Source organism: Carettochelys insculpta, chromosome 4 (assembly GCF_033958435.1).
Source record: "Carettochelys insculpta isolate YL-2023 chromosome 4, ASM3395843v1, whole genome shotgun sequence".
Lineage (NCBI taxonomy): Eukaryota > Metazoa > Chordata > Testudines > Carettochelyidae > Carettochelys > Carettochelys insculpta.
Genome location: NC_134140.1, coordinates 122,920,221 through 122,933,172, shown reverse-complemented (window position 1 = coordinate 122,933,172; position 12,952 = coordinate 122,920,221). Strand labels below are relative to the sequence as shown.

The 12,952-nt window shown below is 42.4% G+C and overlaps 1 protein-coding gene across 1 annotated transcript in view; it reads left to right on the top strand.

The window, feature by feature from the left end:
- The window catches only part of ARHGAP24 (Rho GTPase activating protein 24), a 346,470-nt gene that overhangs the window by 45,418 nt on the left and 288,100 nt on the right, over window positions 1–12,952 (top strand). The window contains exon 2 of the mRNA XM_074993675.1: window positions 7,469–7,668. Within this exon, the coding sequence (XP_074849776.1) occupies window positions 7,469–7,668 (200 nt within the window). The remainder of the gene's footprint in view (window positions 1–7,468; window positions 7,669–12,952) is intronic.

Sequence of the window (12,952 nt, the reverse complement as noted above, 5' to 3'; positions counted from 1 at the left end):
ACATCGTTATAATCATCAAGGCAAATCCCAAGATGTAGCCTCCTTGCACACTGAATGTCACCTGGACTGGGCTCTAGCTTGGCCTGGCTGGATGTTCAGCCTAGCATTGGATGCTCAGTGTCTGCCAGACATACTTATATCATACTTCCAAAAAATTTGGTAACCATGTGATTACTGATTGTGCAGTGGCATTCCTTGGGGTAAACACTTGTAACTGACTTGTTATCCATTTTAACAGGATGTCTGTATCAAGAAAGCCTCTGAAGCGAAACCATTTCTGCTGAAGGCAGTTTGTAGGATCAGTTATGAATATCCAGTCACTTTGATTTTTGCTCAGCCACTTAATGTGGATGAAGACAGTGAGCACCAACAATATCAGTGCTCTGTATCTGACCTATTTTTATTTGTGCATGAATTCTTGTAAGTGAATTGTAGGGTTGTAACAGTTTGGCGAGTTGGGGAACATTTGAGCGATGGTTGTGACATAGGCTGAATACAGATCATGTAGTAAGTGACCTATCTGAACAAGAGCTTAATGACTTGGGTCAGGTCTTTGATCCTGTTTTTAGAACTGATTCCCAAACCCTTTTGAAATCAGTGGGAGTTGTTCCATTGAAGTTAGCGTGCCTTGGTTCTACCCTTTCAGAATAACTGAAGGTACAAATTCTACATCTGTCCATTATAAAAAGAAATTTAAGTGGTAGAAGTGAAGTTCTTTTAAGCATTATATTTTCAGACCTCTTTTTATAGGCTGGAGATAGGTGAGGGGAAGGTTGGAGCCATTGCTTTTATGACAAGAGGCACAAAAGATATCTCAGATAACTGAAGAAAAATAGTATTGGCTAACCTGTTATCCCTCCCCCCCCAGCCTCTCTCTCTCTCTGTGTGCAAGCCAAGAGCCAGGCTTTAGTTAACATAGTTCTTAGTTCATTAGTATATTCATAATTTATCAGGGTTTAATTCATTGGTGCCATGTAAATAAATTTAATGGAATGGGTTAATCCAGTGACTTTTGGTAGTATTGGCAAAATGCATTATTGATGCTGAGTAAGAACACAGATATTTTAATGAGTGCACCCAAAGTGACCAAACTTGAGAGAGAGAGAGACAGGCCTTTTGTCTAGGAGAGATCAGCACTTGTAAAATGTAACTTTTTAAGAAGTTTCCTGCCTTCCCATATCGCTTCTCCACCCATGTTTATTGTAGATGGGGATATAGAGTTTGATAGGGCAGCTTTGAGCTAGCCTGGTGACGTAAAAAAACAGCCCACAGTGTGATAGGTGGTTCACCCCTGCAAAGGGGGTGGAAGGTCTCTTGTCAGCAGTTAACCTAATCAGATAACATATTGAATGGGGATAGCACCATGTCTTTTAGCCTTTTTAAATAAAAGAAAGAATCCAGTTTGCCAGGAAGAGATCTCAGTAACAGTGAGCCTCCAGCATAACCTTAGACTTTCAGATTATTACTCTCATGGCACATTTTAAGAAAATGAAGAATAAAAAGAAAGCAATGACTTTTTGAAGAAGGTGAGTTACATGGGAGTTTCCGATCATTTGGGATGAAAGTTGCTGTACAAAGTATTCTTATAAACTTCTTTTTGTCACAAATCTCTTCATAAATGTTACACACACAGGCTGTGGCCACACTAGTCCTTCCTTTCAGAGGGGCTATGGCAATGTGACACTTCGGGATATACTAATGAGGCACTGTCATGAAAATGCAGTGCCTCATTAGCATAATGGCAGCTGTGCACGGTTCGAAACTGCCAGTTTTGAAATGCACGCTGCTGTGTAGCCGGGGCCCTTTTGAAATGGACCCCTGATTTCGAAAGTTCCTTATTCCCAAAACCAAATGGGAATAAGGGGCTTTTGATATCGAGGATCTGTTTCGAAAGGTCCCCAGCTATATGGGCAGTGTGTGTTTAGAAACCAGCAGTTTTGAAGCACACGCGGCTGCCATTATGATAATGAGGCACTGCATATTCATGGTAACACCTCATTAGCATATCCCGAAGTGCCTCATTACCATGTGGCCACAGCTGAAGAAGAATCAACTTGTGCACCGGGGAAATTTCACTTTTGGAGTGGTGCACAATAATGCTGCATAACTGTTTAGGACAAGAAGTGAAGATTTTGAGACCATATCTTCAGATACAGCAAATGTGAGCCTAGCACCATTCAGGCTGAGCTCCTTGGAGCCTGAGTCCATTCTACGCCATGTTGGTCTCTGGCTGTCAAAAGCCTTATATAACAAGAAGTCCTGTGGCACTTTGTAGATTAACAGATATTATGGAGCATAAGCTTTCGTGGGCAAAGACCCGCTTCGTCAGATGCATGAGTTTGTGGGCGGGGGTGCTCCCAAATATCTGTTAGTCCATAAGGTGCAACGGGACTTCTTGTTGTTCTTGAAGATACAGACCAACATGGCTGCCTCTCTGATAAAAGCCTTATATGGCAGCTGAGGACCATCAAGGAGGTACTGTGTCTGTGCACTAAATGAAAGTGCAGGTGGCAGGTTAAGTTCCTGGAATGTAATTGCTAAGCCTAGCAGAAATTTTATTTAGAACCATGAGCAGGCGTAAGACCATCTGGCTTCTAGACAAACCTATTAATATTGGCTCAGGCTCATGAAAATTCAGTGGATCTGCATTTGATGCTGTTTGACCAGTTCTCTCTCCAGGTGTTAAATGACTGTGAAGTGCTACATTTTATGAGAAAGGCCTTGTTGGTGGAAACTGACTATTTCTCAGTTTCACAGTCAGGTGGGAACAGTAAGAATAATTTTATCCCAGGCCTCCTGAGAAGAAAACTGAGGGAACGGTGAAGTTGCTCCTGAAGATCCTGAGGAGAGAGGCCCTCCCCCATAAGGGAAAAAGGGAGCGATGTATGACCAGCACAGTATGTAGACATTGGGTCTGCGACCTGGAGAAAGAGGACAGCTGGTGAATATGTGGAAGGCTTGCTTACTTGTATATTCTTTATAACCCATATCTCCAGGCAAATCCAAGAGAGTTCATTGACAGACAACCCCAATGGATAGAGAACAGGGCTTGTTTCTATCTAGTAATTACCTAAATTGGAAATAGACTCCCAGAAACTACAAGTTTTATGGTTCATTCACAAGACGGGGTTTCAAGAATAGTCTTATTTTGTGAATTTAGAAAATGCCATGGCCTTCTGCCATTTGTCTCACAACAGCAAGATACACTTGGTTTCTTGAGATAATCTCATAGTTGGTCATGTGTTGTTTATGTACTCTTGCATAAAAAAGTCAATGTTTTCTGTGTCAGTGCCAACACCTGATATTCCTGCCATTTATTTTTATGACATTGGTGCTGTAACAGCTGTGAAAACAGCTAGCATGAGCAAACCAACTGTTGGATTTCTGAGTCAAAGCCTGGATTGTAGTTTTCAGATGTGGAAAGTAATGAAAAAACGCAAAACGATACAAACTTCCTACATTTGGTATCATGGGACTGCATGTAATAATCCATCTACCAAAACAAGTCAGCTGATGCCTGACCTTTTAAATGCTCAGGGGGCATTATGCTGTGCCTCCCCGCCTCCCCCAGTGTAAAACCTCAGTTTCTGACTAGTTTCAGTTTTGCATCCAGAACAAGAAAGCTAGTCTGTCAAAGAGTTGAGTGTCCATCCTGTTCCTCTGCATCTGTCTTTCTCCCCTACAGGTTCCAGGAAGCAACAGGATGCTGCAAGCCCTCAGCTTTTAGCTAATTTTCTGCCATGGTGTTTGAAACACCATGTAATGTTTTCACATCTGGTGTAACTTGCATATTAGGAGTCATTATGAAACTGAGATAAAGTTATCAGAATTAAATAAAAATGCAGTTACCTTCTAGGCATTGGAAACATTATGTTCATAATTTATAGCTTTTCAGCCTTACCTGCAATCACTTACAAGCAATTGTAGTTCATCGGGCTCAAGTGTTTGTAAAGGAACTGTTTACTAACTTGAATTCTAGGAAACTATTTAGCTGAACTTTAATGGAAGGATATTTTAATTGGGGCACGCTCCTGCAATCTAAAACAGAGAAGCAATATTGTGAATTTGAGCTTAAAATATAGTGAGTATTACACAGGTATAGAAAATTATGACTTTCAACTTTAACCAAGCTGATAAATTAACCTGACAGCCCTAGCTTTGGGTTCAGCTAACGATAAAGACTGAGAAAGTGTTTAAATGTAATAATTATCTGTATTAAAGCAACATCTAGGGAACTGGGGTCCCATTGTATAGGTAGCGGAAACAAGAATAAAAAAACATGCTAATCAAGATTAGTTGCCCCTTGAACTTGTAACAGAAGAAATCATTTCAGAAACTTCTGACTATTTTGAGTGGGCACTGACTATGACCAAAACCATGACTTTTCTAGTGGTCCAGCAAAATCAGTGAATGTGTCCTTAATTTCTCTGGAGGTGTTGAGATCTCCAGGTGCGGCTCAAGAGCTAAAGGCTGCAGCAATGCACCTCTGTTTACAAAAGCGTTAAAATCTCACCTTCTGTGTAAATTAAGGGCTTGAGCATTCAGGTCCACCCAGTAGTTTCAGTGAAAGGTGATGCAAGTTAATAAATCTTGTCACAAAGCCTGTCTGCTGTTATGGTCTGAGAGTTTATCCCAGGTGTTGGCACCCACAACTAGCATGAAGAGCCATTTTTTTCCGAGTTTGGTAAAAAAAATCAATAATTCAGGAGCCACAGTGCAAATACATATGAGATGGTCCTGAATGAAGAACATCAAATCATCCTTTTTGTAGCCCCTATTTTAAGAACAGCACACGCAATGATTTGTAATTATACAAGTTTACTGCAGGACACTCACAATTATTTTACATATTCTATTTCCTCACAATTTATGTGTATGTTTGCTGACTTGCACTCCTGAAACTACTTCAGTCATGCCAATTTTACTTCATGTTTATTTTTTTCCCTTTCAATGCATGTTGCCCTTCACAGCAGGAGTGCTGTAAGTTTCCTTTGCCTTTTCAAAATCTAAACTTAAGTAGCCACACGATCAAAACACAGATACAGTACCATATCCCACAATGCACTGCACATATTAAAGGGAGAGTTAGCCAACATTTTGAGATCACATATTGTTTGTTGTTTGCCATTTAGATATGAGTTATTCATTGTTGGGCTTTTAGACATTCACCATTTATTGACAATAATTAAGAGGGTTATTATTTCATTTTACTTGGCCATTATAGCATTGTGACCCATAAAGAAGTACTTAAAGAGCCGTATGTGACTCTGGAGCCCACGGGTTGCAGATCCCTGGTTTATCCTCTGGTTCATTCTCAAGGTGTTGTAATTATAACCTTAGGCAAACACAAAGCCTCGTCTGCCATACAAGTGGCCAGACGTAAGCTTGTGTTTTGTGGTGACTCACTAGAACAGCTGGAGATACGCCTCAAGGAGGCTAAGTTTGTGATATCATGCCATGCAAATATTATAGGAAATCCTGATTGAACTGAATAGTGGGAGGAAAGAGTGTGATATTTCTAAAAATAATGTGTAGAGCTTAACTAAATAGTAATTTAAGACCTAGTCCTGAAATCTCATTTTTGCAGTTGACTTTTTGAAACCTGTGCTGAGCCCTGTTAACTTTACTGCAATGCAAGGCATATGGTAAGGGTTTACTCTCACCGATCATATTGCAGAACCATGGCCTATGGAGGGACATGCCAGTAGGCTACAAATATTGGAAACAATTGGTGTAACCACAAAGAAGGAAGGGGTATTGTGGAGTTTGGACCAAAGAAGTTGAGCTAAGACTAATTGGAAGAAAATGAACCCATGTACTGTAATGTTAGGAATTTTCCCCCAACTGTGGAGTCTATTACTGTATATAATAGATTTCTGGAAATGATGCTATAGTTTAGTATGCAGTGGTATAATACAGTTCTGTCCCAAGGGAAGTTGAGAACGACAAAGCGCTCATGAGAACAATGCAGAGAACAAGCCTTCTTCAGAAAGAGGGTAGACTGGCTGAACCAGACCGTGGTTTTGTTCTCTGACTTCTCATTTATTTGGTGACCCATTTCTTATTGTCTTAAAAGGCAAAGCAGATGCTTTTGTGATGACCCACCAGTCCCTGTCCTAGTCGTAGCACTGTGGTTACTCTATTGGTTAGCAGTTTGCCCTTTTATGTACAGGCCTATATCTTGACCATCACACTCACAAAACTGAGGCTTTTCATGTGAGTAAGACAAACGGGATTTGGTTCGTGGGCACTGGCTTACAGTTTCGCTGTTTAGTTTATGTCCTCACAAATTTTTAAAAGCAGTAAGGTTGTTTGTTAAGCAGGTTTTTGCAAATGCTTTCAGCTATACTAATTCCTGACTAAGCAAAGAGAATAGCTGGGCGATGCAGCGGTGGAGGTGGGAGAGTATTTGCCATCCGTGGAATACTTTCAGACAGTGAAAATACGAGTGGTGTAAGGTTCTGTGCTGCTTAATCTCAGTCCATGTGAGTTTCACTTGATAATCTGGGTGTGTTTGAATCCAGTACACTAAAGGTTGGAAAAAATAATCTTTCCAAGTTTGTTCACCTCTATGCATTGCACTTGGGTTAATGAAGACTTATTTGACATTGAAAACTTATCACGTAACCATATATTTCACATGCAGAATCAGTCTTGAAGAGTCATGCCCCAATGCAGACAGCAGACAGTATAGCTTTCAGATTTCACAATAGAGTTGCAGGCTTTGAAAGAGTTTTATATGAAAAAAAATTTAGGTTAATTTCCATGTCCAAGCCTCAAACTAGCTAGGTTTCTTCTGGCTTAACGTTTAACTGTAAATGTTTTGCACCTCAAACCCACTGTTGCTTTATGTGGGTGCACCTAGCAACAATTCTATTCTCTGTGTACTACACTTTTAAACATAAGAAACATCCCTTTTGCTAGAGTGAAGGCTGTGATGGAATAGAGGATCTTCTAGCATGAGACATACTCATCTTTCCTCTGTCATGGAGACTTTGTATTGCTAGTCTTTAAATTAAAATAAGGGTTTGTCCACACAGGGAATTGTTTTAGAAAATCTATTGCACTTTAAATTCATGTCTGCCCTTAATCCATGTGAACTCTCAAATGTGAACGAGTCCTAAGTCACCTGCAATGAAGGGGCATGTTTTGCCCCTTGTGAATGGAAACATATACCACTTTGTGCCTGAAAAGTTGTTTGGTTTCCCTCCCTGATTATTTGTTGTGTAATGTGGAACCTACTTTTTCACAAAACTTTGAAAACTGGGTTATACTCTCCCAGCTTCATGGCACAGGTGTGAAAATAAGCTGGTGTACAGTAAAAGCTCTTGGGGGGCATTTTTTTACAGGATTTATTTGTTTTCTAGCTATGTGGAAAGTTGGTGGGCTGCTCGATTTTTCTCCCTTTAAAAAGAATAACGCAGTTCCTTTTCTTTTCTTTTCTTTTCTCCTTTTGTTGTCTAAACAGGAGAGTCTGTTGGCCTCATTATGGATGAGAACAATGGCTCTGCAGAGAGTCCTCAGCTAAGCCAAGGACGGCACAGTGCCATTAAATGTGGGTGGCTGCGGAAGCAAGGAGGCTTTGTCAAGACTTGGCACACACGCTGGTTTGTTCTTAAGGGGGACCAACTTTATTATTTCAAAGATGAAGACGAAACCAAACCCTTGGTAAGTTGCGAGGGAGGAGGGGAGTGGGAGGGAGAGGGAACTGAAAGACTAAGTGAAGAATTTGATCCAAATTGGAAGAAGCAGGTGCCCCAATCTGGGTTTCTGTTGGTGGATTTTGTTTACTGTTTTGGCTCAGGTACTTGGCAAATAATGTGGCACTTGTCTTATTTAAATACACATACGATTTTCCCCAGATGCTTGGGTTCTAGAGGGTTTGTCTACACTGCTTTAAAACACCACGGCTGGCCCATGTCAGCTGATTTAGGCTTGTGGGGCTTGGGCTGCAGGGTTTTAAAATTATGATATAGATCTTCTGGGAGCCTAGTCCCAGAGCCCAGGTCTGACCCAAACTCCAGTGTTCGCACTGCACTTTTATAGCCCACAGCCTGAGCCTCGCAAGCCTGAGTCAGCTGACAGAGGCTGGCCAGCGGTGCTTTACTGCCGTGTAGACATACCCTAAAATGGGTTTTCTTCATCAAACCATTGTAAAGGATGCCTCCTCTGAGACAAGTCACAGTAGTGAAATCCTGCTTTTCAGGAGTCAATCAAAGATGCTTATTTGAGACAAGGTGGATGAGACAACTGTGTATGTAGATGTCTTGCTTCTTAAAGGAGTAGCCATATGGATTTCCCCAGCCTGTGGCATTCATAGTCATACAACACCTTAACCAGGATTGCTCACAGGAGGAAGCAAGAGAGGCAACTGCATAGGGGCCCAGAATTCACAGCTGCCTCCTCTCCACGCTGCTTCTGAAGGTGTGGGGGGAGCAGTGTGGCACTCTGGGCTGTGCTAAGAGCTAACTGCCCTTAGCCCTGCCCCTTCTGCCCAAGGCTCTGCTCCTTCTAGGTGCATGGAGCCAGGCCCACACCTTACTCCCAGCCTTGAGGTGTCTGTCACCCACTGACCTTAGTTCACGTTTACTAACATCTGTAATGGATAATAAACTGCTGCCTGGAATGTACTCATAATTTACTGTTCCTTAATGAACATTTATTTTCCTATTTACTTACTTTTTATAGGCCTGTATCATGGCTACGAATCTCCAGAGTGCCATAAAAAAAGAATAAATCACTCTGCCTCCCCTTCAGGTCAGGGCAAACCTGGGCTTTGGTGAAACTAAGTCACTGTAGACAGAAGGACAATGTTGTAGTTTAGTTTGATTTTTCTGAGGTCCTGAACACCTCAGAGCTCCCTAGTACTTGAGTTTAAATTCTGTGTGATCAGCACTTCTGCTAAGTGAGAGTGGTGAACTCCTATGAAAGTCAAACCATTTTTATTTACATGACTAAACATGGAATAAGAAGTCTAAATTTAGACACCAAAGTTTGAAAATTCTGGCTAATGCAATTACTTTAGCAAGCTTGCTAAATACTTTGACGCAAGAATTTGGTTTGTTTGCTACAACTGGGCCTGGCCAAATAATTACATTGGAAGTTATTCCGAAACCTCTCCTTTAATCTGACCAACTATAAATTTGTGTTCTTCCTAAGTCAGAGGACGAAATATTGTAATTCTTCCTTATATGCACAATCATCTGCTGATGGCACAAAACGTTTATTGGCAGTGCTCTCACCCTAGGGAGCCTGGGGTCATTTAAGACACAGTAAATATAATTCAACACAGGAGAAGTTAAGTTAGAGGAGTTCATTGTAAGTGCTGCACTGAAATACCAAAACAATGCAAAACATAATCTTCTGGAAAAAGTAAGTAAATAGTGAAGACAAACTATTAAGGTATGGATCAAGGCACAGAACGGCGTACTCTCCTTGAACTTCTCTCTGGTTTGTAGCAGTTTCATTGAAGAGTTTCAAAATAATTTATTAGGTGAGCTTTCGTGGGACAGACCCAAGTGGACCCAAGTCTGTCCCACGAAAGCTCACCTAATAAATTATTTTGTTGGTCTTTAAAGTGCTACTTTACTGCTTTTTTGTTTTGATAGTATATAGACTAGCACGGCTTTCTCTCTGTTACTAATTGAAGAGTTTGTTTGCCTTCCAGAAATGCACAAAGGCCAACAGGGGTGCAGCTTTGTATGTAAAATCTCAAAATGTCTATTCCAAAAGATAAAGCGGGAACTTGTGAATATGAATTTTAAAAGGATATTTTTGTGAAATATGAAATAACTAAAATGTGTTAGTTCACCTAACAAACTTTCTTGGATGCTAGGTGAAAGTGGTACTGGAAGTGGTAGGGCCACACGTCTTCTCATGTTTTTCAATGGCTGCTATTCTAAGTGAGAAATCTGTACACTTTGATTATTCTATGAGAGTTCCTGTGGGAGCTCCACTTCACTTGGCAGCGCAGCCCAGCACAGCTGGTCGGAGATCTTTGGTAGTAGGGCCGGGGTGGGACGTGGGTGTGCAGTTGGTGTTTGGCATCACCTGTGAATTTGCTGGGGGCAAGCCTGTCCCAACCCCCTCACTTCCTTCTCAATTGCTTTGCACCAGAGACAGAACTTGGAGAAGTGTTTCACCTCCTTCTGTACCTAGAGACAAAAACACGTAGATAAGTTACTAAACCCCATTTAATTTTGCCCCCCCCCCCAGGAAGTTGGTATATAGTTACTAAGAAAAAATAAGAGTTTTACTGCTCCCATTTTCTATCCTCCTCCCTGTTGGAGAGTGACCGCTCAAGCCTGCCCACCACTATGCCAAGCTCTCCTAGCTTTGAAAAGTGTAACTCATTCAGGGAGTCTGTGTCCAGATATGACGTGCATCCCTCTATGTTAAATGCCTGGATGAGACGCACGTCCCATAAAAATGCGCCCACTGCAATATCTTCACCGCCAGGGTACAGTGCAGTTGAGATCTCTGTCTCAAGATTATCTTATTAGAGGAATCTCTCCAACCAGCCTCAGAAATGATTGAGCCAAAATCCAGCTCTGAATACTCTCCACCACACTCAGAACCGACAGGTCTTCTCAGGAAAAGAGAGAGAGTCTCAGCCTCTCACGCAAGGGAGCCACATGCTAAAAAGCAGAGCCCAGTGACAACCTTACCACTGACCGATGTCCTGAAGAGTCAGCACCTGGACTTCGCAGTACATCAGGCACCAAGTGATGGAGCAGTAAACAGAAGGAGCACACTACTAGCTCTTAGAATCATAGGGTTTGAAGAGATCTCAGGAGGGCATCGAGTACAACCCCCGCTGAAACCCCAGCTAAATCATCACAGCCAGGGCTTTGTTAAGCCTCTCTAGATAACCTATTCCAGGGCTTCACCTAATATTCGACCTAGACCTCCCCCACCACAATTTGAGATCATTGCTCCTTGCTCTGTCATTTGTCACCACTGAGAACATCCTCGCCCCATCTTCTCTTTTTAGCCCTCCCCATCAGGTAGTTGAAGGTTGCTATCAAATCCCTCAGCCCCTCCTCCTAAGTTATGTGCTCCAGCCCCCTCATCATTCTGTCACCCTCCACTGGACTCTGTCAAGTGCATCCACACCTTTCTGTAATGAAGGGTTCAGAATTGGATGCAATATTCCAGATGTGGCCTTATTAGTGCCAAATAAAGGTGAATAACTGCTTCCCTAGATCTGCTGGTGGTAATCTACCAATGCAGCCCAATATGCCATTAGCCTTTCTGGCTACAAAGGCACACTGTTAGCTCATATCCAGCTTCTCATCCACTGTAATCCCAGGTCCTTTTCTTCAGAACTGCTGCTTAGCCAGTCATACCCCAGCCTGCAGCAGTGCTTGAGATTCTTCCATCCTAAATGAAGTACTCTGCATTTGTCCTTGTTGAACCTCATCAGATTTCTTTTGTCCCAATCCTCCAACTTTTCTAGGTTTTCCTGGACCCTATCCCTACCCTCCAGTATCTACCTCTCCCCTTCACTGTGTGTCATTTGCAAACTTGAGGGAGCAATCCATCCCTTCATCCAGATCATTAATAAAGATGTTGAAGAAAACCAGCCACAGAATCGACCCTTGGGTACGACACTTGATAATGGCCATTAACCAGACATAGAGCCACTGCACACTACCTGTTGAGGCCAACGATCTAGCCAGGTTTCTAATCGCCTTACAGTCCATTTATCCAATCCGTATTCCTTAACTTGCGGGCAAGGATACCATGGATATCATATCAAAAGCTTTGCTAAAGTTAATGTATATTACTTCCACTGCCTCCCCCATATCCACAGTGCCAGTTAGCTGATCATAGAAGGCAGTCAGGTTGGTCAGGCATGTCTTAACATGGATTCACCAAGGGCGACTGTTCCTGATCACTTTCATCTCCAAATGCTTCAAAATGGATTCCTTGAGGTACACTGCCATGACTTTTCTGGGGACTGAGGTGAGGCTGACCAGTCTGTAGTTCTACAGATTTTCCTTCTTCTGTTTTTTTTAAAGATGGGCGCTACATTTGCCTTTTTCCAGTCTCCCCGGACCTCTCTGGATTGCCACAAGTTTTCAAAGATAATGGCTGTCCAGTCATACCAGCCAGCTCCCTCACATCCATCTGATCTGGCCCTGTGGATTTGTGTACACCCAGCTTTTCTAAATAGTTTGTAACTTGTTCTTTCTCTGTTGAAGGCTGTCCACCTCTTTCCCGTACTGTGCTGCTTAGTACAGCAGTCCAGGCGGTGACCTTGTCTGTGAATACAGAGGCAAAAACAAATATTCAGTACTTCAGCTTTTTCCACATCATCTGTCACAAGGTTACCTCCCTCATTCAGTAGAGGTCCTACACCTTCCCTGACCAGCCTTTTATTGCTAACATGCCTGTAGAAACCTTTCTTATTCTCATCCACATTCCTTGCTAACTGCAACTCCAGTTGTACTTTTGCCTTCCCGATTACACCCCTGCATGCTCTTCTCAGCACCCTGCAGCCTTGCTGTCACTGGCAGCCATGCCTGACACTGCAGTCCGCTCTGTGTGCACACCAGCACCATTGCCCTCCTTGGCTCTGACAGCCATGGTGACACCGACCCAGTACCAGTCAGCACTGACCCACTGGCACCCACCAAGCCAAAGGCTTAGAAATGTTAGGCACTGAGAGAGCTGTCCTCAGCACCACAGTAATTCCTAACTTCACAGTATATCTAGGTCACCCCAGTGCTGGCGTTGTGTTAACCCAGCCATCTTCCTCCACAGAGAGATGGATGTCCTTTGCCAGCAAAGCGCCAACAGGGAAGAGGCAACAATTTCATCTTACAGTTCTCTCCTTTCAAAACCAAAGCCACAGCAGCCACCACCCACAGGCAATTACTTCAGTTTACAGGGTTTTTTCTGACATGGATGACATCATATCCAATGCAGTGACCATCATGGGGTGCAT